The sequence below is a fragment of the Leucopleurus acutus genome, assembly GCF_964270905.1.
Source record: "Leucopleurus acutus genome assembly, chromosome: 14".
In the NCBI taxonomy this organism is placed as follows: Eukaryota; Metazoa; Chordata; class Mammalia; order Artiodactyla; family Delphinidae; genus Leucopleurus; species Leucopleurus acutus.
Window position 1 is genome coordinate 76,937,955 of NC_139156.1, and position 26,498 is coordinate 76,964,452.

General features: G+C 43.4%; 1 protein-coding gene across 1 annotated transcript; it reads left to right on the forward strand.

Annotated features, from left to right (window-relative positions):
- Positions 1–26,498, forward strand: ZP4 (zona pellucida glycoprotein 4; the record flags this gene model as incomplete). The annotated part of the gene is made up of 13 exons (XM_082855187.1): positions 1–175; positions 454–575; positions 655–757; positions 2,331–2,477; positions 3,246–3,433; positions 3,974–4,071; positions 5,364–5,494; positions 5,674–5,863; positions 5,940–6,087; positions 6,398–6,473; positions 7,472–7,588; positions 7,804–7,978; positions 26,458–26,498. 12 exons carry the CDS (start codon positions 1–3, stop codon positions 7,905–7,907), a joined length of 1,599 nt encoding a protein of 532 aa, XP_082711313.1. The 3' UTR covers positions 7,908–7,978; positions 26,458–26,498.

Below are 26,498 nucleotides of genomic sequence, written 5' to 3' on the forward strand. Positions count from 1 at the left end.
ATGTGGCTGCTGCAATCCCTCTGGCTCTGGTTTCCGCTGTCTGTTGCTCTGAGTGGCCAGCATGAGCCCAAGGCACCAGGTTATCCCGGTGGACTCCGCTGTGGGCTAAGGAGCTTTCAGTTCACCATAAACCTCAGCCAGGAGACAGCAACCCCTCCTGCACTAATAGCTTGGGGTAGGTTTGAAGGCTGAGCCAGGCAATGGCGTGTCTCTACTGCCTAGAACTGCCCTCTGCTTCCTGTCCTCATGCTTCCCCCCTTTGTTAAACTCTGCCGCTTCTCTCTCTAGAATGAATCTTTTAAAATGTAGCTTTGCTTCTGAATCCGATTCCCCTTTTGTTCCTCTCTTCTTGGCAGCTATCCCTGGGGTCTAGGGCAAAGCTGGCAGTCCTTTCCCAGCACTGGTGACGGTGGTGACCGACCATCTGTGCTTTCCCCCCTTCCCCGCCCCCAGATAATCGCGGGCTGCCGCACAGGCTGCAGAATGACTCTGAGTGTGGCACCCGGGTCAGCGAGGGCCCTGGCAGCTCCCTGGTGGTGGACGTGTCCTACAGCGGCTGCTATGTCACTGAGTGGGTGAGTACGACCCGGTCCTCAGGAACGCTGAGACACCTGTGCCAGCATCCAGGCTGACTCCCGGGGCCTGTCTCTCCAGGACTCCCACTACATCATGCCCGTTGGAGTTGAAGGAGCAGATGCGGGTGGACGCAGGACGGTTACAGAGACAAAGCTGTTCAGGTGTCCTGTGGATCTCCCAGGTAAGGGCCGGAAACTTCCAGGTTCTGGGTGGTATGGAGCTGCCTGGAAGATGCCCTCAGGCGTCTTCTACTTGCTGTGTGCAGTACCCCCAGGCACCCGTGGAGGACTGTCTTCTAACTCGCTTCTCCACAGGAGACCTTAGGCTAACCACCACCTGAGCGATGACTTGGGGCCCAGGCACTGTGGGTGGTGCTGCACGTGTCACCTATAATCCCAGCCCAGCGCTGTGAGCCCTATTGATGGCCCCCAGCAGGGAGCTTACCAAGTGCCCGTCACTGGCAGGTGGCAGAGCTGGGATTCAACCAAGAGTTATCCCAGGACCAGAGCTCCCCGCACCTTGAAGGGTAGGGAAGGAAGCTGAAGTTATCAAGGAGACTCGGCAAATGCCTTCTAGAAGCAGACTGCGCTGAGAATAGGGCTCAGCGTCTTCAGCTAGGGGCGCTGCTCGATTACTTAACTGGGTAATTAATAGGAAGTATGACACCAACTCAACTCCAGCAAATCTTGCCTTGCCGCCTGAGAGCCCTACCTCAGTCATAAGAGTCGAACTTGTAATTCTTCACACCTGCCTTGTTAGGCTATAGCCACTGGGGTAATACTGATACAATACAGGATTATAGGCCCCACTCCCTACCTACTAAATCAGAACTGCATTTCAAAATGATGGTAATTTAAAGTACACTAAGATTGAGAAGTGCCTTTTAAAGAGCAGAATTAAGGGGCTTCCCTGGTGGCGCAGAGGTTGAGAGTCCGCCCGCCGAGGCAGGGGACATGGGTTCGTGCCCCGGTCCGGGAGGATCCCACATGCCGCAGAGTGGCTGGGCCTATGAGCCATGGCCGCTGAGCCTGCGCATCCGGAGCCTGTGCTCCGCAACGGGAGAGGCCACAGCAGTGAGAGGCCCATGTACCGCAAAAAAAAAAAAAAAAAAACCGAATTAAGAATTCTTTATTTTTAACATCTTTATTAGAGTATAATTGCTTTACAATAGTGTGTTAGTTTCTGCTTTATAACAAAGTGAATCAGCTATACATATCCCCATATCTCATCCCTCTTGCATCTCCCTCTCACCTTCCCTACCCCACCCCTCTAGGTGGTCACAAAGCACGGAGCTGATCTCCCTGTGCGATGCGGCTGCTTCCCACTAGCTGTCTACTTTACATTTGGTAGTGTATATATGTCAGTGTTACCCTCTCACTTCATCCCAGCTTACACTTCCCCCTCCCCGTGTCCTCATAGTCCATTCCCTATGTCTGCATCTTTATTCCTGTCCTGCCCGTAGGTTCATCAGAACCATAAGAATTCTTTACTTGAATAAAAGAGTTGAGTCTCACTGCTTCTTCCAATCTTATTGTATTTCTTCTTCCAAAGAGGACTCCTTTTAGGGGACTCCTATAAGGTGATCTAATAGTTAATTTTCTAACTCAGATATAATCTCTACTATGTATATATCTCTTTCAATCCCGTAGATGTCTATGGGAATTGAAAGTTAATGCTTTGTAGTGAAATGGCCTCTTCTTAAACACCAAACTTTGTTACTTAGTGTTGCTCTTCTCTGCAAAATCTAGCCCTAGACATCCCAAATGCTGGCCTTTGCGACTCTGTCCCAGTGTGGGACAGACTGCCATGTGCTCCTTCACCCATCACTCAAGGAGACTGCAAGCAGCTAGGCTGCTGCTACGATTCTGAAGAGGCCAATTCCTGTTACTACGGAAACACAGGTGAGTCACTATATCTTTGAAATCAGCTGAAGAAAAGTGCCTGCAATTACCACTAACTAAACCCAGAGGAGAGTTTTCTCCCCCACCCCCATCCAGAAGGCAAATACTAAAGATGACCAGAGGTTGATGTATGAGCAACACCTCCTAGAACACTTGACTGTAAGTGACAGAGGTTTCTACAGCCTTCCATTGTCTGTTCTCCTAGAATCCAATGTAAAGCAAGTAACTCTCAATGAACTCAAGAAGCTAAGTCTGTGTGCAAGATGCTAATTGACAGAAACTTAACCAATTCCCAAGAAGTAGCCGCTGGTGGCTGATTGTCTAGAGAGCTTTATTTCAAAAGATGATTATTTGTCCCAAACCATGCTCCAGGTTTTTCCCATTAAAAAAAAAAGAGACCCTCATTAAACACCTAGATGCCACACTCAATTCTATGCTCTGAATTCTAGCTGATCAGTAAAACAAAGCAGGTACGGTTCTCCCCATTCTACAGATGAAGTTGATGCAAGGAGGTTAAATACTGTGCTTGAGGCCACACAGTAAGTGGTGGAGGCAAGATTCAAACCCAAGTGGCCATCCAGAGCCTTGATGAAGCTCTGGATGGCTGAACCTGCATCAAGGTCACTAGCTGGGAATGCAGCTTTTCTAGGAGGCGGGGGAGAGGAGGGCGGGGAATTTAAAAGGACTAAACTAAATTAGACTCTTGTCTGGCTGGCTCAGTAACAAGCGAGATGACCTGCCTTCAGCACAGTTGCTCTGGTGTTTCAGTGACCGCACGCTGTACCCAGGACGGCCACTTCTCCATCGCTGTGTCTCGGAATGTGACCTCACCCCCACTGCTGCTGAATTCTGTGCACTTGGCCTTCAGGAATGACAGCGAATGTAAACCTGTGATGGCAACACACACCTTTGTCCTGTTCCAGTTTCCGTTTACTGCCTGTGGTACTACAAAATGGGTGAGAAGAGCTGACTTTGGGCTCTGTTCCTGACTTGAAGTTGGGTAGGAATGCCCTAGTGATGGGGGGAGAACTGGAATAGCGTAGCCGTGACTACTGCTTGGTGTGTAGGATGGTCTCTAGGACAGAGAGGGCTTCACCACTGAGAAAGCTGAAACCTCCCCAGGGCACTCGGCTAAGTCATCCCACCTGCACTCCAGCGAGGGGCTAGCACCCCTTACCACACTGTAGAAGAACCAATAACAGGTTCTTCCCACTGCACTGCCCTGGGAAACGAGCAGGGAGGTCAGCTGAGATCGGTAGTATTTCTGGCTGCCTCATCTGAGTACTCATAAGCCTCTTCCTGTCCCTTTGTCCTGAAAGTAAGGTGAAATGATAAGTTGCCAGCTAGTCAATGCCACCTGCTCTTGCCTCCACTCATGTTGTGAATAAATGCAACCTATGATAGGGCAGCCTTGCTGAGCCTGAACCAAAGCAAGTTATGAGTGAAGCAGCATCTGGCTTGCAGGAGTGGCAAGACTTCTTTACCTGCCCTTGTAGATCACTGGAACCCAGGCAGTATATGAAAACGAGCTGGTTGCAACTCGGGATGTGAGAACTTGGAGCCATGGTTCTATCACCCGAGACAGTATCTTCAGGTAAGGGTCTTAGTTAACCTGACCTTGCTTGACCAGAATGCCTGACTTCCCTTCTCGCATAAAGCAGAAGTTCTAGAGTAAACATGAATCCAGAAATGACCATCTCCTCATGACAGGAGAATCTCAGCTGCCTTGCTTGTCCAATCTCACCGTTATTTGATCCAGTAGCGCTGCATTACTGCCACCAACTTGATCTAAGCCTCAAACTTACCTGACTTCTAATTCATTTCACCGGGTCTTTTGTTTCTCACTCTGGTCTCTTCCTTCTACCCCCACTGTTTAAGCTGTAGCAAAATGAATCCCTTTAAAACCTTAGCATACTTAAAGCTTTCTCTTGGTCTTCCTAGAGCTGAAGCTTAACGTCATGAGCATAGCTTGCAGGGCTCTGCATGGAATTGCTACTACTTCTCCAGCCTAACCTTTCTCAGTCCTTCTCTCACTATTCCCTAACCCCAGACTGTGCTTCTAGAGTATTCAGTGGCCCTCAGACTTCTTGCCTCCATACTTTACTCTCATCTATTTCTGTTACTTTTATCAAATCCCCTGCAACATCTTCCCTGACTACTCCCTCCTCAGAAGGTACGTTTTTCTCATAGTACCATATCTATTTCTTAATTGAAGTATAGTTGATTTACAATGTTTTAATTTCTGCTGTACAGCAAAGTGATTCGGTTATATATTTTTTTCATATTTTCCATTATGGTTTGCTACAGGATATGGAATATAGTTCCCTGTGCTGTACAGTAGGACCTTATTTATCCAGTTTCTATGTAATAGTTAGCATCTGCTAATCCCAAACTCCCAATCCATCCCTCCCCCATGCCCTCTCCCCCTTGGCAACCACAAGTCTGTTCTGTCTGTGAGTCTGTCTCTGTTTCATAGATAAGTTCATTTGTGTCCTATTTTAGATTCCACATGTAAGTGATATCATATGATATTTGTCTTTGTGTCTGATTTCACTTAGTATGACCATCTGTGGGTCCATCCATGTTGCTGCAACTGGCATCATTTCATTCTTTTTTATGGCTGAGTAGGGTTCCATTGTATCTACCACATCTTTATCCATTCATCTGTTAACCATATCTGTTTCTTATATGGTTTTTATATCAAACTCTCAAACACTGATCTTGTTGACATATCAGTCTCCCCAATGATAGCTCTCACAAGGCCAGAATCACACAACACGTTTATAAACTTGTTCTAACACCTATCACTTAACGGTTCCTCAAACCTTAAAGAGGTGACATGGTCCACCCACCCAAGATAGTAGCTAAAATCTTATTTTTCTGCAGGCTTCGAATCAGCTGTAGCTACTCTGTAAGCAGCAATGCTCTTCCAGTGAATGTCCAGGTGTTTACTGTCCCGCCACCCCTTCCTGAGACCCAGCCTGGACACCTCACTCTGGAACTTCAGATTGCCAAAGGTAAGACCCTCTTTCGTGGAGAATCTGGCCTCTAGTCCAAGTCTTGTCACTTCTGGGCGTCAAGACCCTACCTTGGTAACAAGATATGTGCCAGAGGTGTTTATGTGGGTGATGGTCTGTCTCAAGCCACCAGAGGTTCCAAGCTTTCTACTACTTCAATTTGTTTTGGCCTCTTGCAGACAAACACTATAGCTCCTACTACACTGCTAGTGACTACCCAGTGGTGAAGTTGCTTCGGGATCCCATCTACGTGGAAGTCTCCATCCAACACAGAACAGACCCCAGTCTAGAGCTGCACCTACACCAGTGTTGGGCCACACCCAGCACAAACGCCCTGCTCCAGCCCCAGTGGCCCATGCTGGTAAATGGGTAAGTGGCTTTTTCCTGCACCTGCGTTAAACACCCTCCACGGAGCCCATCTTGACTGCCAGATATCCTTGCTTAGATGCCCCTACACTGGAGACAACTATCAGACCAAACTGATCCCTGTCCAGAGAGCCTTGGACCTGCCATTTCCTTCTCACTACCAGCGCTTCAGCATTTCCACCTTCAGTTTCGTGGACTCAGTGGCAAAGCAGGCACTCAAGGGACCGGTATGATGCCACCTTCTGTGTTCTTCAGCAGGGCTCTAAACCCCCCAGCTCAAGTGTTTTCACACTGTCTCACTCTTCAGCCGAAGTGGCCCTTAAACATTGGTTGTTGGTACTGCTTTGGGGCAATCAAGGGATGCCAATGGCATGTGTGACACGTCAACTAGAATCGAGTGTTTTAGTGGTTCTATGATGTCAGCTTGGTTTTTCAGGATTTTCTGAAACTTCTTGATTACTTCCTGGGGGAGACAAAGCAGGTTTGAAGACTTATCATGATGTGTTATACCACGATCCCAATTCTTTTGGCTCCCAGGTGTATCTGCACTGCAGTGCATCGGTCTGCCAGCCTGCTGGGACACCATCCTGTGTGACAGCCTGTCCTGCCAGACGTAAGTTTCCAAGCTGTCTACACCAGAGGACAGATTTCAGTGTGTTTGTATTTCATTTGTATTTCAGATCAAACCTTCTTTAGCCTGTGGCAAATGAGTCAAACCAAAGATTCATCTTATTAACGAAGCTTCCTTAAGTACTTGCACAATGCAGTAGAACAGAAATACAGCTAGTTTCCTAGAATTCCAGGCCTTCTATATATAAGCTATAAATCCTGAAAACTCTCAGCTTTAGCTTTTCTCCATATAAATTTTGACTTAGCCAGGAGTCAAATGGGTTCACAGCCTATAATCTAATAAAGCATTTCTGGTCTATCCAGATATAAATGTAGACCTCTATACTTGCTTGAAGGCAGGTCTGGCAACAAGGCCTGAAGGCTTACAGGTGGAATAGGATTGCAGACTTAGAGTTATGTGCTCTAATGATCAGGCCCAATGCTCATACAGTTGTATACTCCACCTGATCCCACAGATCTTACCTGGCTCCTGAATCAATTGGGATTCATGACCCCTGAAGCTTTAAGTCCCTTATGGCAAAAGAAAACACCTCATAGTATTTTTCATAACTATCATCTAATAGATGAAATATTCAACATCCAACTGCAATGATACATACACTTGTATACATATATGTCTATAAAAACTCAAACTTTGAAAGTTCAAAGATCTACAACTGGCAGTAGAAATAGGATTCAAACAGAGCTCTGCTATTAGTGTCTTACCAGGTACCTTTATATCATAGGGTCTCAGTACTAAGGTACAACTGTTTAAGCATCTGTACGTAAGAAGAATGACGGTTTGGGGATAGTCCAAAGTCATCATTTCTCTGGAAGTGTTAATACAAATGAGCAAGTCTGAGACTTTGTATTGAGCACATGAGGTTTCTCTTGAGGCCCGCGGAGCAGAGCTATCCGTACCAAGCGACCTGGCACTATTTTAGACTCCTTAACCACTCACACCACATGTACTAACAAATCCCTAACTCATCTCTCCAACAGGAAGAAGAAGCTCTGACGTGCATTTCCAGAACAGCACTGCTAGCATTGCTAGCCAGGGTCCCATGATTTTACTCCAAGCCACGCAGGACTCTTCAGAAAAGCTCCGTAAGTACTCAAGTGAGTGGAGGGAGACCCCCAGGAGGCCCCGTACCTGAACCACTGGTCAGACCAAAGCTGCTTGCTCGCCCCTGCTTCCCTTACGGCTTTGGCCAGTGTGACCCTCAGAGGGAGTTGTCTAGCTTTTTGTCCTGTAGCTCAAGACTGGCAGTCTTTACTGGGATGTAGAATCCCTTGATTTTCATCATGCATTAATCTACCTTTCCACCCTCCAGGGTCTCCTGTAGACTCCCAAGCTCTGTGGGTGGCCGGCCTTTCTGGAACCTTCATCATGGGAGCCTTGTTAGTGTCCTACCTGGCCATCAGGAAACGGAGATGAGCTACTCAGACCAAATGTGTTAATAAAAGCAGATTGCACCGCTAGCCTGTGCTCAGCTTCTCATTTGAAAGGTAAAAAGTGATTTCTTTACACTAGCTCATCTACTGTTAGCATCACCTCTTTCCAGCTTGGGGTAATTTTTTCTTCTGCAGCCCTCCTATCTTCTGAAGAGAACATTTCAGTAGAATTTCATAGTTGGTTGACAACTCAAGCAGAATCTACAAGAACTTAGTATCTCAGGCTTAGCAGATCTTTTACAGGTTTATGAGGGTGTGGAACAAAACTCTTCCACAAAGTTGATCAAACTTAGGTAGAACTAGTCTAGAGCTAGTCAAGAATCTTCTAGCTCAGGGGCCCCCAACCCCTGGGCCATGGACCCGTACCGGTCCTCGGCCTGTTAGGAACTGGGCCTCACAGCAGGAGCTGAGCAGTGGGCAAGCGAGTGAAGCTTCATCTGCCACTCCCCCGTCACTCCCCCATCGCTCCCCACTGCTGGCGTTACCATCTGAACCACCCCTCCACCACCCCCATCTGTGGAAAAATTGTCTTCCATGAAACCGGTCCCTGGGGCCAAAAGAGGTTGGGGACCGCTGTTCTAGACCCTTGGTTCTCCAACTTTGGTGTGCATCAGGATCAAAGGAGGGCTGATGGAAACAGTTGCTGCCCCCACCCCCAGACTTCCATTCAGTAGGTCTGAGCTGAGGCTTATGAACTTGTAATTATCACCATTCCTCAGGTGATCCTGATCTTTCTATTCCAAGCATTACACTTGGAAAACGAATGCCTACAAAAGTATCTGATCATGAATTGATCAACTGGGAGTAGCTTGATCAGAAGAGGCGTTGTTTTGCCCCAGAACCAGCAAGTAATTTCACAGTTTAGTAGCTCTTAAGATTAGTAGAAAAAACAGGAGAAGAATGAATTATCCTGACTTCTCAAGGTGAATGTCCTACTCAAAGAACTCTGGTAACTAACACTGTTAGCCAACCTCTGTGGATCTCCTCTGTCCCCAGTGGGGGAGCTATGAAAGTATGCCTGGTTAAATAAGATTAAGACCATTCATCTTCACGGAGCAACTTCCAGGTCACTTTGAGGTGTAAAGTTGTTTCTAGCTTGGAGTGATGAGTAAAAAAGCTCCTTCCCGTATACAACAACCTTGTGCAGTCTCCTACTTGGAATCAAAATGGCTGTGTGACAATAGAACATGGCGAACATGCTGGTGTTACTGGCACTAGGTTATAAAAGACAGCACGGCTTCTGCCTTGGATCATTTGCAATAAGGATGCTGAAGCAGCCCTGTGGAGAAGGACTGAGGCCCCCCAGCCAAGAGCTGTGTGAATGCGCCTCCTTGGAAGCTGATCCTCTAGCCCTAGTCCACATCTAACCAAAACCTCCTGAAAGGCTGCACCAGAGCCACCCAGCTGAGCCACTTCCAAATACCTGCTCCACCACAGCTATGAGAAATGATGAATAGAAGCTACCACAGTTTGGGGTGACTATTTTTTTTTAAGGCACAATAGATAACTAAGCCAAACAGTCCTTAAACTTCTTTGTGAAGATGGCTTATCTTGGATATCAAGGAGTAGAACTGCACAAAGTATATGGTTTGGCCGTTGCTTATGAAGTTAAAACATCTTCCAAAGTATTTCTAATAACAGTCATACTAGCTTTGTAAAGAGTTTAACTTGCTCTAAATCCCGTAAGGATAGGCGTCTGTTTTGGGGAGGTAAACAGTCGATAGTTTGTGTTATAGTCTAGTGTTGGCTCCTCCTCCTTAGCTTATGCCTAGTCCAGCCTATGGGGCCCACAGCTGTCTCCTGTCCCCTCTGTCATCACTCTTTTTTATATAATTTTTATTGGTATAGTTGATTTACAATGTTGTATTGTACAGCAAAATGAATCTGTTATACATGTATCCACTTTTTTAGATTCTTTTCCCATATGAGCCGTTAGAGTATTGAGTAGAGTTCCCTGTGCTATACAGTAGGCCCTTATTAGGTACCTATTTTATATATAGTAGTGTATATGTGTGTCAATCCTGATCTTCCAATTTATCTCTCTCCCACTGTTAACCACCCCATAATCATAAGTTCCCTTTTTGTTTAAGATTTTTTTGATGGACCATTTTTAAAGTCTTTATTGAATTTGTTACAATATTGCTTCTGTTTTATATTTTGGTGTTTTGGCCGCGAGGCATGTGGGATCTCAGCTCCCCAACCAGGGACTGAACCCGCAACCCCTATATTGAAGGTGAAGTCCTAATAACCACTGGACTTTCAGGGAAGTCCCTTATTTTCTATATCTGTAAGTCTACTTCTATTTTGTAGATAAGTTCATTTGTAGCCTTTTGTAGATTCCCCATGAGTGATATCATATATTTGTCTTTGTCTGACTTCATTTAGTATGATAATCTTTAGTTTCATCTGTGTTGCTGCAAATGGCATTATTTTGTCCTTTTTCATGGCTGAGTAATGTTCCCTTGTATATATGTAGCACATCTTTATCCATTCATCTGTTGATGGACATTTAGGTTGCTTCCAGGTCCTGGCTATTGTAAGTAGTGCTACAATGAACATTGGGGTGCATGTATCTTTTAGATTTATAGTTTTCTCCAGATGTATGCCCAGGAGTGGAATTGCAGGATTATGTGGTAGCTATATTTTTAGTTTTTTAAGGAACCTCTATACTGTTCTCCATAGTGGCTCTACCAGTTTACATTCCCACCATCAGCGTAGCAGGGTTCCCTTTTCTCCACACTCTCTCCAGCATTTATTGTTTGTAGATTTTTTGATGAGGGCCATTCTGACCAGTGTGAGGGGATACCTCATTGTAGTTTTGATTTGCATTTCTCTAATAATTAGTGATGTTGAGCATCCTTTCATGTGCTTTGTAACCATCTGTATCATTGCTCTAGTTTCTGACACTGCAAGTTCGTAACTGCAAATTTTGTTAGGACTGTTTCCTCCTCAGTGTTAGCAAGCTGGGGTGTGGTTGCTGTCTGTGTCTAATCAGCCGACAAGCAAGGGAACTTTAAGCCAATGAAATATACTAGAATTCACAAAAATTGTAAGGCTGAGACAAAATTAACATCTTCAGAGTCAATGAGAATAAAGATGTGCTGGTCACCAACCATGTAGGGACCTAAGAAGTATTAAGTTTCCTTCATTTTTCCAGGGAAACAATTTTATCTTAGGGCAAATCTAAGAAAACCCAAAGCAGCTGGCAGAAGACTGCAAACAGCATCTTGACATCAGCCCCATATATTGAAACATTATTTTATTGGATCTTCATGTTCAATGAAATAACTCTTTCATACTAGGGATGGACAGTAGAGGACTCTATTTCAACAACCAACAAGAAACTTAACTTTAGTGGTCTGGGAACAGGAGAAACAGTAGGAAACCAGAAGTTGAACCTGATATCACAGTAGCCATTCAGGTGGAATTCTGTGATTTTTAATAGAGAATATCAACCTCCTGCTACCCGGAATATTCAGACCAGGATATGGCATGACTGTTGGCCAGACATTTAATCTCTACAGACTCAACCTTCTCACTCCTGAAGTAAGGACTAAATTATTTCTTTCTGTCTTTAAGAATAATCTAAGAACGAAAAATGTAATCTCCTTCAGTTATTTTCCATTTGTCCTGCTTCCTAGCTCTCCCTTGGAAATTGTACTTCCCTGATTCCTTGCTCAGAATTTTCATGCTGTGAGCTGGTGATGTGCTTTTGCGTCTTACACCACAGCATACTTCTGCCGTCTGAAAGCTAAAGCCTAGCTTTTATTTAATAAAAGTCTGAGCAATAGCCATAGGCCAGAGGTAGCAGAAATTTAGGTAGCTCTGCCACTTACCAACTTCTCACCTTTTCCAAGAAGTATTGCTTTGATATGAGACTGAGGACACTGCCACAGAGAAATAAATCACCTTCCCAACACGCCTAAGGAGCCCAGTCAGGTGATGCAAAATGGCCAAATCAAATGAAGGCTCTCATTTCAAGCAAAGTGGCTGGGAATGGAGGGAGCAGAGAAGAAAGGGCCGACTACACAAAGATTTATGGTTGTAAAATGAAGAATAGGTTTCAGTGATATTGGATAAAATTTGTTATACCAACAGAATTTTGTCTTATCTCAATATGGGAATAAAGGGTTGGATCGTAATAGCTACTTCAAGTTTACCAGGTGTTCTTATTATGTGCCTGGTCAGTTAATTGTCCCCTCATCGGCATAGAAGCACTGCTGTCTCAAAAGGTTGAATTTGGTTTACATGTGTCACAACTACCTATGAGGTCAGTTTTTAGATAAGGCATCTGCTTTCTTACCCCGAGAGTTAGCCTTGTTGTCCTCTGTGGGGTAAATGTTAGGGACTGGGGGCTGGGGAGCAGGTGGAGATCAGGGAGAGGGGAAAAGGGCCAGCCTCGGGAGAGAGACCCACATGTCCACCAGACAGAGTGATTCCTCACCATGGCAGAGGCGTACCAGAGAGGCAGCCCTGAGGCTGAGGAGGTGCTTGTTTGGAGGTCAGGTTCCTGTTCCCAGTGGGCTTCATGGCTGCTCGTGCTACCCAGGATCTCATCGAAGTCAGACTTTCATCCTAAAAATTCCCTCGTCCTTGTCCAGGACAAAGAGCCTGGCACAGACCAGGAGCTCAGGGAACATTTGCTGAGTGAATCACACCAAACTATGACATAATTTAACCAGATTTAAAGGAGCCTAGAAAATTCCCAGAGAATGGATGGCCGGATTTTAACCAGAACACACCCATCCCCTAGTATAGGAACTCCTGACCAGGCAGGGCTTTTAGGGCATGCAGACTGTCTGCCTCTGTTGGCAGCCCCTCGTGGTTCACAGGAATGACAAAAACTTCATGATAAATATGGGCTGTCCCTTTGTGCAAACTTACATCTTTATCTTTTGACAGTTAGGAAAGCCACAGATTTCAAATTTCCCATTAAAACACCTACAACTTGTTTCTCCCCTGAGGAAAAGTACTTAAGCAAGGAATAAAACTGCCACAAAGAAAAATCACAAATCCAGTAGCAACTATAGTGTGCTTTTCTCTTCAGAAGCCTAGCCTTTGGTTCTCATAGTTTAACATCCTTATTGACATCTAACTCACATTCCATACAGTTATCCATTTAATTTGTACAATTCAGCAGTGGTTTAGTATATTCAGAGTTGTGCGACCATCACTAAATTTTAGAACGTTTTCATCATCCTCAAAGAAACCCCATTAGAAGCCACTCCTGATTCCCACCACTCCCCCACCCCCGACATTCACTAATCTACTGTCTGTCTCTATAGATTTGTCTGATCTGGAGAAATATAATATGTGGTGTTTTGTGACTGGCTTCTTTCATTGCATAATGTTTTCAAGGTTCATTTATGCCATTATCATGTGTCTGTACTTCAGTCCTTTTTAGGACTGGATAATATTCCATTGTTACATTTTGTGTATCCATTTATCAGTTGATGGGCATTTGGGTTGTTTCCACCTTTGGCTATTAAGGATAATGCTGCCATGAATTTGTGTACAAGTTCTTGTATGGACATATATTTTTCTCTAGGTTATATACCTAGGAATAGAATTTCTGGGTCATCTGGTAACTCCATGTTTAACGTTTTGAGAAACTTAACTGTTTTCCAAAGTGGTTCCACCATTTTACATTCCCACCAACAATGTATGAGGGTCCCAATTTCTCCACATCCTCACCAACATTTATTATCTCATACTGCAAAGTAACATTTATAAATGATTCTTTTTTTATTGGAGTATAATTGATTTACAGCATTGTGTTAGTTTATACGTATATCCCCTCCCTCCTAAGCCTCCCTCCCCACTTCCCCACCCAGATCCCACCCCCTAGGTCACCACAGAACACTGAGCTGAGCTCTCTGTGCTATACAGAAGCTTCCCACTAGCTAGCTATTTTACACATGGTAGTGTATATATGTCAGTGTTACTCTGTCTATGTCAATGTTATTCTCTCAGTTCGTCCCACCCACCCCTTCCCCACCTGTGTCCACAAGTCCATTCTCTACGTCTGCGTCTCTCTTCCTGCCCTGAAAATAGGTTCATCAGTACCATTTTTCTAGATCCCATATATGTGATATACAATATTTGTTTTTCTCTTTCTGACTTACTTCACCCTGTGACAGACTCTAGGTTCATCCACATCACTACAAATGACCCAATTTCGTTCCTTTTTATGGCTGAGTAATATTCCATTGTATATATGTACCACATCTTCTTTATCCATTCATCTGTTGAGCAACCTAAATGTATATTGACAGATGAATGGATAAAGAAGATGTGATACATATATACAATGGAATGTTACTCAGCCATAAAAAGGAACGAAATTGGGTCATATGTAGTGATGTGGATGAACCTGTAAATGATTTTTAAACATGAAAAAGCATAAAGACAATAAGAAGACCCATAATCCTACCAATAAAAATACTCGTGTGTGACCAAATTAGAAAAAAATGCAAATCATATAGAAAAGCACACATATAAAGAACTACCATTCCCCATTCCCCGTCACTCTTCCTGAAAGTAACTATCCTCAAGAGTATGTCAGGCCAGAAGAAGCAAGCCTCGTGTATATGGTATACCTGTTGTTTGGTATCAATTTGGCATACAGGTATATACCTGTATATGGTATCACTTATTTTTCTCTATGTGTATGTCATCTGTCTCTTGTCCAGAAGGCCAGTAGCTTCCAAAGAATAAGGATGACCAGATACCCATCAGGAGTCCTGGAGGGCACCTTTTGCCTTTGTGTCTTCCCGTGGGCTTAGCAAAGTATTCTGTATACAGGAAAAACCAGTTTTACAAGATGGCTTTATATTTGACCGGGACAGGAAGAAGACCCTAGTGTGTGTGTTGGCTTTTTTTGCTGAGCTTCCCAAAGTAAAGCCCGGGGGGTAGGGAAGGCTGAGCCCAGGGTCAACGGCGCTTTTATGTGCTTGCATCATACTCTGCAATAGGCCATTAGATCAAGCTCCACGCTCTTGATAATGCTTTGCATGCTGTCTTCCTTGTCTCCTTCAAAGGGATTCTACCTGCAAGCGTGCTGTTTCTGGCATTTGCTGTTGCCCAGAAAGCTACAGGGACAGGTGATGGATGAGCATTCATAAGTAAGTCCATTCATAATGACGGCCGGGGAGGAAACCTTCTGTCAAAGTCACATTTAAATTCAATGAGTCAACTCTTTTTGCAGTTAGCACGCAGAAAAGCTTAATAGTCTATTGGAGTGGCCTCCGTAAGATGACACAGAAACCCCTAGACACCCCGGGATGACTCGATGCCCTTGGTTTGGGATCAGTTAACTTAATATTCTGTATTTCCTGGGAATGAACTTTCCCTCATTTTACCCCACTGTCTACATTATAAGATTCCCTACACAGTTATTTTAGCCTTTTTTAACTCTCTGGTATCTCAAGAACCATCTTCTTTTGGATAAAATATGGAAACTTTAACCATTGAAATAGGGTAGCACGATGAAAGTACTTCCCCAGCTGAGGTCTGATGAAAAGGTTTAGCAGCATGTATTAATGGGAAAGTATACAGAGCACAAAAGCAGTGGTATTTAATTATGATTGTAATAAATATTTCATGTTAATGAGGCACTGGGTAAAATTAAAAACAAAATGAGATGCAGAATTAATCATGAGTCTACCCTGTTGAACTTATCTAAATGGTGTTGAGAGGAAAAGATTAATTTGTGCATTTTAACCTCTGAAATAGGTGTTTAGGGAGCATAAAATAATAATTACCATTTTTTAGCATATATAACGTGCCAGACGCTATGTAAGCAATTTCCATGGATTATTTTACTTAACGCTCACGATGCCAAATAAGTATATGTTTAATAAATGGTGATGACTGTGGTAATAATAGTGATAATGTTAATGTTGAGAATCTCTACCATTTTTGTGTGCATTTTATGTGCACTGTGCTAAGCTCATTAAATATACCGTATTTAATTCTCATAACTCTTCTACATATTGATGTCGTTTGTGGTATCACAGTTGTTAAATATATAGACACAGGGACAAAAATAGCAAAAATTACTGTTTATAGTATGCTACATTCTACAGAAGAGAAAAACTCTTATCTACCCAAAGGTCTCTTTTGAATTTATCATGGGAGGTTGACAAAGATTGTTTTGGTTTCCCATCCATCTGGTGCTTCCCTTGGCAAGAATGAGGGACACACATACTTGTGAAACCAAAAGTAAAATTCTTTGCTCAACAGTGTTTTCTTAAACACTCCTTCTGTGCGGGGCACTGTGTGAGGGAGGTACTAGGATCAGAACTCAGTCTAGAGAATAAAAACTTATTAAGGTAATTGTGATACAAAGATAGAGACAAGAAAGGGTATTGTCTATGGCCACATACAGGGACCTGAGTGTGAAGTGAGGGCTTAGGAAGTTGGGGATTAGACTGATGAATGGTTGGGATGGGAACGGCAGAGAGAGTTTCAGGGCTTGGAGAGAGAGAAAGGAGAACATTCCAAGCAGAAGAAAAAGCGTGAACAAAGCCAGAGAGATGACAAACAGCCTGATGTGTCCAGCAGATGCCAAAGAATATGGTAAAGCTGTCAGTCTGTAAACACTGCAAAAATTGTCTGGAATGGATAAACACATCAACAGAACAAGGCAGAGAGTTGAAACAAAATCATTTATATCAATGAATTTAATATACAAAAAAGGCAGCATTTCTAATCATTGCAGACATGATGAGGAATTTCACTTCCCACTCTGTATACCACTGTAGGTCAGGAGTTCAGACGAGAGCATGGCAGAATGGCAGAGATGGCTTATTTCTGTTCCACAGCTGTCTGGAGTTTCCCCTGGAAGGCAGGAGGTAACGCTGTTCCCCATCTCTGTCTCTCTCTCTTTCATGGGCCATGACTACTCCTCATGGCTATGCTCTTCTGAGCCTGTCTGACCCATTTTCCCATCTTTCCCACAGCCTGCTTTCCTTGCTAACCCACACCAGGATTCCAGTTTCCTCATGGCTTATAATGGCCACCTAGACCCTGAGTCGCCTTCCCGAATTTTATGCTGTGTTCCCATAGCCCATCCCCTTTCTATATCCCAGTTCCAGACTCCAGGGAGAAAGTATAATTGAAGCAGCTCTTCTTTGAAGTCAGGCTTCACAAATCATGGGTCACTAGCAGCCTATGATTGGTTGTCCTTGGGGCACGTAACCATGCCTGGTCCAATCAGCTGTTGCATAAGTAAGGTCATGTGATACAAACCAAGGCCACTTAACTGTAGGTAGGCAGATTCCTTTAGCGTGGGTTAGCATGAGATCGTGTAAGCCCGGGCTGTTGTGTAAGCCACCAGCTACGTGGAGAATTTAAATTCAAATTAATTGAAATAAAATGTAAAATCCAGTTCCTCATTTACAATAGCCACATTTCTGATGCACAAAGCCTGCCTCCCCCTGACCATTAGGCTGGGCGTGCAGCCTAAGCTAAGAGAAATGATCTCAGTCTCCTGAACATGGATCGGTTTGGGGTCATCATCTGACTCCATCCAGAAGGGTCACTCTTCCATGACTGACGTAGGTACACACAGAGAAGAGAGATTTTGCCTTCAGAGAGCTGAAGCACAGAGAATCTTACTAGCCTAGACCCTCTAGAGGCCATCACTACAGCCAAGTGGAGAGAACCTGACAGAGAACTGCACCAAATCCCAGGCTAGGAGAGAAAGGGGGAGAGAGGGGGAGAGGGGAAGGGCCACAGAAGGAAGGAGGCAGAAGAAGCGGGGCAGGAGAGAAGGAGGAAGTGAGAAGAGCGAAGCTTTCAAGTGACTTTGTTTGTACTTCTGGATTCACTTGCGCAGGGAGTGCCGGCCTTGGAAACAGTGAATAAACTTCCGTTTGCTGGAAGGAGTCTAAGTTAGGTTAGTTCACTTGCAGCCAAAAGAATCTTCATTTTCTCCACATCCTGAAGCCAAACACTGTAAGGACAGGGAAGAAAATTAGCTGGTAATGTAATTTATCCTAAATTGTAAGTTACTCATGGCTCAGTGTTTCATCTACTCACTAAAAAGGTCAATTTGAAAGGACACTGAAGAGTTGATGCCCTCTTTCCGTAGAACTCTGTATCTTTTCCTCATACTCTTTTTTATTAACAGAGTTAATTTTTTAGAGCAGTTTTGGGTTTATAGAAAAATTGAGCAGAAAGTCTAGAGAGTACCCTTATACCCCTTCCTCCCTCCCTGACTGTTCCCCCATTATTAACATCTTGCATTAGTGTGGGACATTTATTACAATTGGTGAGCTAATACTGATACATTATTATTAACCAGAGTCCATAGTTGACATTGTGGTTCACTCTTAATGTTCTGGATTTTGACAAATGCATAATGCTGTGTATACACCATTATAGTATCACACAAAATAGTTTCCTGCCCTAAAAATCCCCTGTGCTCCAATCAGTCATTCCTCTCTTCCCCCAGCCCCTAGTAACCACCGATCTTTTTACTGTCTCCATAGTTTTGCCTTTTCCAGAATGTCATATAGTTGAAATCATGCAATATACAGAGTTTTCACATTGGCTTCTTTCACTTAGTAAGATGCCTTAAAGTTTCCCCTGTGTCTTCTCATGGCTTGACAGCTCTTTTTTAAATCACTGAATAATATTCTATTGTCTGGATGAACCACAGTTTGTCTATTCATTCACCTACTGAAGGACATCTTAGTTGCTTCCAGTTAGGAATAAAGTTGCTATAGATGATAATGACCATTTTCTGTTATGGCTGCCTGTCCTATTTGGAAAGCTGCTTTTCATTTCAGGAGCCACTCAGATGTCACCTGCCTGCTGAAGATTTCCCAACTCCCCAGGACAGTATAAATCACAGCATTCTCTCTACCTACCACATTTCTTAAGCGCTTCTATAATACCTTCTATTATCACATTATTGAGTAGTTTCTTTGTCTCTCTGTTCCTTACCAAGTGAACTCTTTCAGGATGTCTTACTCTCTACTGAATTACTTAATGTCTTTACCTCAGTTTCCTTGTCTGTAAAATAAAAATTGTGAGAATTAAATACATTTTATATATATATAATATATATCATATATATTTTTTAGAATATATGTTTAGAATAGTACCTGGCACACAGTATACACTATATAAATTTTAGCTATTATTCTTTTTTATTATTAACACTCATAACTATATCCACAGCAATGAGCCACTTAGTAAGTAATTTCCTCATCCCATTGGTTGATACATGACTGAATATGGCTTATAATTTAAAATAATAATAACTGTGTCAGACTCAACATCTATTATTTGTTTTGTTTTCTTTTTCGTACTATTGCCCAGCTATTTTAGTGAGACTTGAGCCTCTGTTAAGCTGGTTCTGTGATGAGGGCATGATAGGGGAGGGCCAGCTGATGAGGCCTGGAAGAGTTGAGAGAATGGGAGGCATTTGCCTCTTTCAGGTCCACAAACTTTGTAGATCCAGAAACTTCATTTCTAGTTCTACTGACTCAATTCATCTTTCAGGAATTGACAAACTCAAACGCAACAAACTTAAAAGGCTCTGGTGAGTAAACTAGAATGGTAACTTTCATTTTTCCTGAAATCTGCAGTTGCCAATGAAAAGAGGATGGTTGGAGAACCCCAACAAGTGCATTTATTTTCTCCCTGTAGGAAAACTCGATATCATTATCATACCTTGGTCTGTGAGTTTAAAGACATTTCTCCAAATTTATATATAACCTGTGCCATTTGTACAAGGGATGTAGACAACATCAGTATTCCCTTTATGTCCTCCTCTTTCAGCAAAGAGCAACTAAAGTTGAGCTGTAGTCAGTGTGTTCTGGGCAACCTGGGAGACCAAGTCTCAAAGTGCAACATATCTGAGTTCAAAAAATCCAACTGCCCCTCATCGTTTGTTTGTGAAATGGGGTTAAGGATACCTACTTTTTCTTTTTAAATTTTGATTTTTTTAATTGAAGTATAGTTAATTTACAATGTCATGTTAGTTTTAGATGTTCAGCACAGTGATTCAGTTATATATATATATTTTCAGATTTTTTTCCCTTGTAAGTTATTATATTGAGTAGTTCCCTATGCTATAGGTCCTTGTCAGTTATATTTTATATATAGTTGTGTGTATATGTTAATCCCAACCTCCTAGTTTATCCCTCCCCCTGCTTTTCCCTTTGGTAACTTTAAATTTGTTTTCTATGTCTGTGTGTCTATTCTGTTTTGTCAGTAAGTTCATTTGTATCTTTTTTTTAAGTCCCCATATAAGCAATATCATATTTGTTTCTCTGTCTGACTTACTTCACTCAGTATGACAATCTCTAGATCCATCCATGTTGCTGCAAGTAGCATTAGTTCATTCTTTTTTATGGCTGAGTAATATTCCGTTATATATGTACCATATATTCTTTATCCACTCCTCTGTCAATGAACATTTACGTTGTTTCCATATCTTGGCTATTGTAAATAGTGCTGCTATGAACACTGGGGTGCATGTATCTTTTCGAATTAGAGTTTTCTCTGGATATATGCCCAGGAGTGGGACTGCAGGATCATATGGTAGCTCTATTTTTAGTTTTTTAAGGGATACCTACTTCTAAGGGTTGTTGTGGAGTTAAAGGAGAAGCATCGAGCAGAGAGCCCACCGCAAGTTCCCTTTATTTTTCTTGTCCACCTGATTTGCCAGGGCAGGACGGTCCTGAGGATGCAAACACAGCTCTTGCTGCTAAGAACCCACTCCCCAGTCCAACTGTATTTCCAAGTACACCTCTGCCTCATTCACAGCAGACTTGCCTTAAGGCTTAGACATAACCAATTCTCAAAAGTTGAGTCAAAGATGAAAATTTTAAAAATTCCTTTGAGCCATAATAGCACTTGAAATTTAATTACTTTATAAATGAGCTTTGATCCCTCAGTTGTGACAGTCTCTCCACCCTCCCTCCCACCCACAGTTCCGTAGAGGATGCCTAATTATCTGATCTTGTTAAGTCATTAAATATGCATTTGCTAAAGTCATTTCCCTTCTCCCCTGACCCTCCCTAGAGATTTTATCCTAATTACTGATTTGCTTTCCTTCATTAGAGTATGATTCCTTTGCAAATCTTTTGTTTTGCTAATGTGTCTGTGTAGCTGGGGGACCCTGGGAATTCCGCGCCTGCACACTGGTTGTGTGCCTCTTCCTCTTTCCCTCCAAAGGAGAGAACTGCAAATGCCTGCCGCCTCTTCCCAGCCTTCATGGGTTGGACCCAGTGTCAACCAGTCTTATCAGAAATTTGAGGTCTGCACGATGCAGTAATGTTGTCTATACCTGAAAAACCCATGAGTTCATGGGAGGTGAAGGGAAGCACCAGGGTTTGCCCATCTGTGGCTCAGAGCATGCCTGTTCCTTCTTAGGAAGCACCTGGGCGCGCTCGAGGCTTGCCCCCTCAACTACTCTCCACCGTCATGCTGGTTCTCAGGGATCAGCAGCCCCCATGAGAGTGGATGTTTGGAGAGAGCGCCCTTGAGCAAGCAAGTAGTGAGAGGGGGTGCAACTATAGTTGGTCTAAATGAGCAGTTTTTGAACTGGGTAAGCAGTTGGTGTCGTGGCCTGGGTTCTCCTGAAAGCAAAGACTGAGACAACATCTTCTGGGCAGGTAGTTTGCTTGTTGGCAGGGCATGTAGATCAGGAAGAGGAGCAAGGGACCAAGAGTAGAGAAACAGGGAAGGAGCAAGAGGCGATGCAGGAGGCTGTTGCCATGGTAGTGACTTTTCCGACAGACAGGGGCTCCATCCCCTGGCATTTTCTGGGGAGCTTTCTGACATGTGACTCCGAGTTGTCCTCCCAGGGGGAAGTAGGGGACAGCATTTATACATCGGCTCTGATCCCCCATCAGTCAAGGGGGGGTGCCTCATAGGGCGAAACCCCTCGAGTTGCACTTTTGGGCAGCAGGTGCATGAGTGACCTCATAGGTTATGGGAAACCTGGGGCATGTCGCGCTGCAGCACCAGAGAAGCCCAGGCAGGAGGCAAGGGGTGCACAGCACTTTCGGGGGCAGCGGTCCAGAGCCAGCCAAACAGCTGTGTGGAAGGACAAGGATCAGAATAGTGCATAGAGGTAAAATTGGTCTTCATACCATCAGCTGCTTTTAATTTTCTACTTCCAATCTCATTTCATAGATGGCACAACCCATTCTCAAGTCTTATATGCGATGCTGCTGATTTCCAACCGAAGGCTAGAAGGCAAATTAAAAGTGATTCCCAGCACTGTTTAATGACACTCTGGGTGCTATCAATTATTCCGAAGCACACTGTAAAATTCTCCAAAATAATTTGAATCTGTGTATTAAAACACCGTAGAACACATTTCAGAGGAGTACTGAGGTGGTGAGGGATGCATGTCGTTAAGTCGAGCAGTGATGAGATGTCCCTGCTCATAAAGCGTTAAGAGAGCTGAAAGCACAACACCCATCTTGACACTGAACCATGGAGCTGCGTGACTTCAAGTCCTCAACAGTGGAGGCGGCAGAGGGAATAAATGCCACCTTACAGTACAGGGTGTATTTGGGGAAACAACTTCCTCCGATAATAGAGGAAACCATTGTCTGACCTGGAAGTGGCTCGAATGTGATTCAAATGGAGCATTTTTATATCTTTTCAGTGTAACAAAAGTAATTTAGAGTCTAAATTTAAATGTGCAAAGTCCTGGAGGGCAGGGAGTTGATTTACATACATATCACATTGTGACTAATTGTGTATTTGAAGGGCAGGAGGCATTATGTTAAGACAGACAAGGATGTAAAGGCCAGGGAGTCTTCAGAAATCAATTACTTGACTCTGGTTCAAAATCACACCCATGGTAACTGACAGGAGGAGGTTTCTATTCAGATCTGTACAGAAACCATGACCTTCAGCATCTAAGTTAAGGAAAGAACACTGTGCAGTGACCTGAGGAGAAACAAACACCAGTCCCCTAGCCTGTAGAAAGGTGAGCTATTTGCTGTATAAACCATAGACACATGGCTGTAGTTTTCAACTGTGATTTCTCCTTCTGAGGATGTTTTCAGGAAGAAAGCATGACATTAGAACAACATGGCAGGATATTTGCCTGAAGAGTGGGTCTAAAGCCTTAAAAAAAAAAATTCAAGTGTGTTATAATTTCTGGAGAATAGGCCTTATGGTATTTGTCTATGCTATTTCTTATCCAAAACAATGGGAATTTGGGCAAAGTCGATACCCCAGATACGACTCTGGAGTATCAGTAGAGGCATGAGAAAGAAAGGCAGAAGGGGTATCACCGAGAGGATGTTCCAGTGAAGAAGGTGGGTGTAGGTTAAAGACAATGTTGGAGCCAGGACAGAAGCTAGAAAGGACCATTTGTGAGACCAGTCATTTTTAGACTGTGTGGGAAGCAAAGGCAGAAGACAGCGTATTGCGAGAGGGACAGACAAGGTCGAGGCATTAAGAAACAAAGGCAGTTTATGAAGTTGATTTTAGAGTCTGCAAGCAATATATTGAGAAGGTTATGCTAAAGGCACGTTGGTAGGAGTGAGGGATTTAACTGCAAGCTATGGGTATATTTGGCTGCAACTCAATAAAAATGATTAAGCATAAGAAAAGAAAGCCATGATTTGACTCTTCTGCTCCAATAATGTCTGAAAAGTTTAACCTTTGCAGTTCTGGAATTGAAGACACAGCAGAAGTTCAGGCTGAGCTTGACAATAACACAAAGAGATTGGGGAAAGAGAGAGAGGGAGAGAGAGAGAGAGCAATGCTTTGGAAGGCATCCACATGAAAGGAGCCTGCCAACATGTATATAAATGTGATCAACTTCCTTCTCTAAATTCTCATCAAGGGGATTAAAAATTTTTTTCTGTACATAAAATGCTTTATAATTGACTTGGGAAAATTAGGCAAATGCAAATCCGTTAAAAGACAAATTCCAGTTAAAGAACACAAGAGAAACTTTTAGAGGTGATAAGCTTCCAGTAAGCAAATAAAATGATAAATGAACAGAAAAGACCATAAACTTTCTCTTAAATGCCAAAGGAAAGTGTCATCTTGAGGCTTACCCAATTTATTACAATCCCATTGTGAAGATTGCTATAATGCAATCAGAAATCCTTGCCACAATTAAATTCTGCAGTGTTTTAACTACTGAAATAACTAAAAGCCCTAAGGGGAATTCAGTGCCTTTGTTCTTCCACATCCTTGAAGCATGGATACAGAATATTAACAAATGTGGTAAAGACTAATATTTATCGGGCATTGTTCAGACACACGGGAATGTTGGGTGCTTTATCTCATTTAATTCTCCTGACAATGCTATGAGGTATGATACTGTTATCTTCATTCTACAAAGGAAAAAACAGATTTAAAAGGGTTAGAAAATGTACCATACTGGTTTTTTTCACCCCTGTATTCATAGTTCCTCCTAGCCTAGTGGCTGGCAAAGAAAGGCCTTTAGTAATTATCTACTGAATGAATGATGAGTAAATGAATGAAAAAATGAAGTGGTGATACCTAGACTCACATCCTGGACTGCCTAATACCAAATCTTTAAGGGCTCTGCTCTGTCGCTTATTACTGATAGGACTGTGAAATGCAGTTTGAAATGAGAGGGTTATTTTTTTGTGTTTTTCTTTTTCTTTGCGGTACGTGGGCCTCTCACTGTTGTGGCCTCTCCCGTTGCGGGGCACAGGCTCCGGACGCGCAGGCCCAGCGGCCATGGCTCACAGGCCCAGCCACTCCACAGCATGTGGGATCTTTCCGGACCGGGGCACGAACGCGTGTCCCCTGCATCGGCAGGCAGACTCCCAACCACTGCGCCACCAGGGAAGCCCCCACAGTGTTCTTTTAAGAGCCAAGAAAGAGAGAGAGAAAGGACAGGAAGAAAGAAGGAAAGGAAGAAAGAAATCATGCTTACAGGAGACAAAAGTGGCGCCCCTTCAGAGAAGTTTCAAAATATGAACAGAGAAAGAATAAAATCAAAATTGTGCAACATAGGTGATCTGTGCCATATTCACCACAGCAAGGAGAAACCCTGTCCCACATTCGTTTATGAATCTCCTTCAATTAAGTAGTCAAGTTGTCTCAACTTGATGCAACATGGTTGTACAATAATTATATTAGGAGCAGAACACACTGTGCTGATGCAAACTAGCGGCGGCATCAAACATGCCTTGCGAGAGTGCTTTACCACTGCTCCTCCCTTATTTCCTCTGTAATAATCTCCTGGAGACCTCCAGCCCAAAGCGCGGTGCTAATATAGAAACTGCATCTTTAGCTTGGTTCAATTGCCTTTTCCTGGCTCTGATTAAGCCTTTCCTTCTCCGGTGGTGTTAATTAGTTTGCAAAGTTGCACTGCCACGGCTGAAACGACTTCCATATGATGAAGAGTTCCACCAGAACCCTGACTCAGTATGAAAAGTTGTCTTTTGGATTTGGATTGTCCCAAATCCAAAGCCTCAGTGAGATTAAACCTAGGCCGATTCATTTGAGTGCTAATGCAAGAAAGTCAGAAGACCAAAGTCAATCAAAAAGTATTTTTATATAGGTGGAGCCTAAAATTCCACTCACAGCACCAAATCAAGTGCCAAAAGTCATGTGTTCATTCATGTAACATTTACCGAACAACTCTAACTTCGGAAAATTATTCTAGGCACTGCTGAATGAGAGCAGAATAAGGCAGCAACGCCGCCCTTCAAGAGTTCACCATCTAATACAACAAAAGAGATTTGCTTTTTAAAAAATGTTTCAGTCAAACGATATTTAAAAACCCATACAAAGTACAGTGAGGACGGACTTTGATTCTTGGAGTCTGGCTGTCCTGATCATCTTCCCCACTGGAAAACAAATAAAAATACTAAATGAGATAGAAAAACCAACTTTGGTTTAAATAAACATTTTTATTAAAGTACAACATGCGTAGAGAAAAATGTGCCCGTGACTGCATAGCTGAATTAGCACAAAGAAACATAGCAACCGCCCAGATCTCCAAATGTAGCCCTAGGGGCGTTTCAAAGCCAGCTTACGCCCTTTCCCGGCCACAAACCCCTCCTCCCCCCTCAAGCTGACTTTAAAGCCATGGCTTGCTTCTGCCAGTTTGTTATCGCGCCACGTTTATTGGTTTGGGACCTGACTTCTTTCACTCAGCTGTGAGATTCATCCGTATTGTTGCACGTGTAATAGCTTATTCGTTTTCGTTGGTGTATAGTATTTCATCACATAAATATGGCACATCAACACAGAATTTATCAGTTTACTGAATTGTTGAAGGACGCTTTCCTACTGTATGGTCAAGCCACTCAGGGTGGCTGTCCTCTTGCCCTCTGTACATCCCCTGCCTGACCAGGGCCCACTTCACCTGCACCTACTCACGTGACTGACCTTCCTAATTAGTAAATGCCTACGTACTTGCCCCAGCTGGTGATTGTTCTTATCAAAGGGGCGGAGGGGCCTTGAAGGGCGTGCTACTCTGTTAGTTTCCCTGGTAACTGAAGAGCCAACCTGACATCAATTCCCCAAATAAGCGGGACTCTCCCTTTCCCTCCGAGAGTGAAGACTGCTGCCGCATCCTGCCTACCGTCTGCCACGC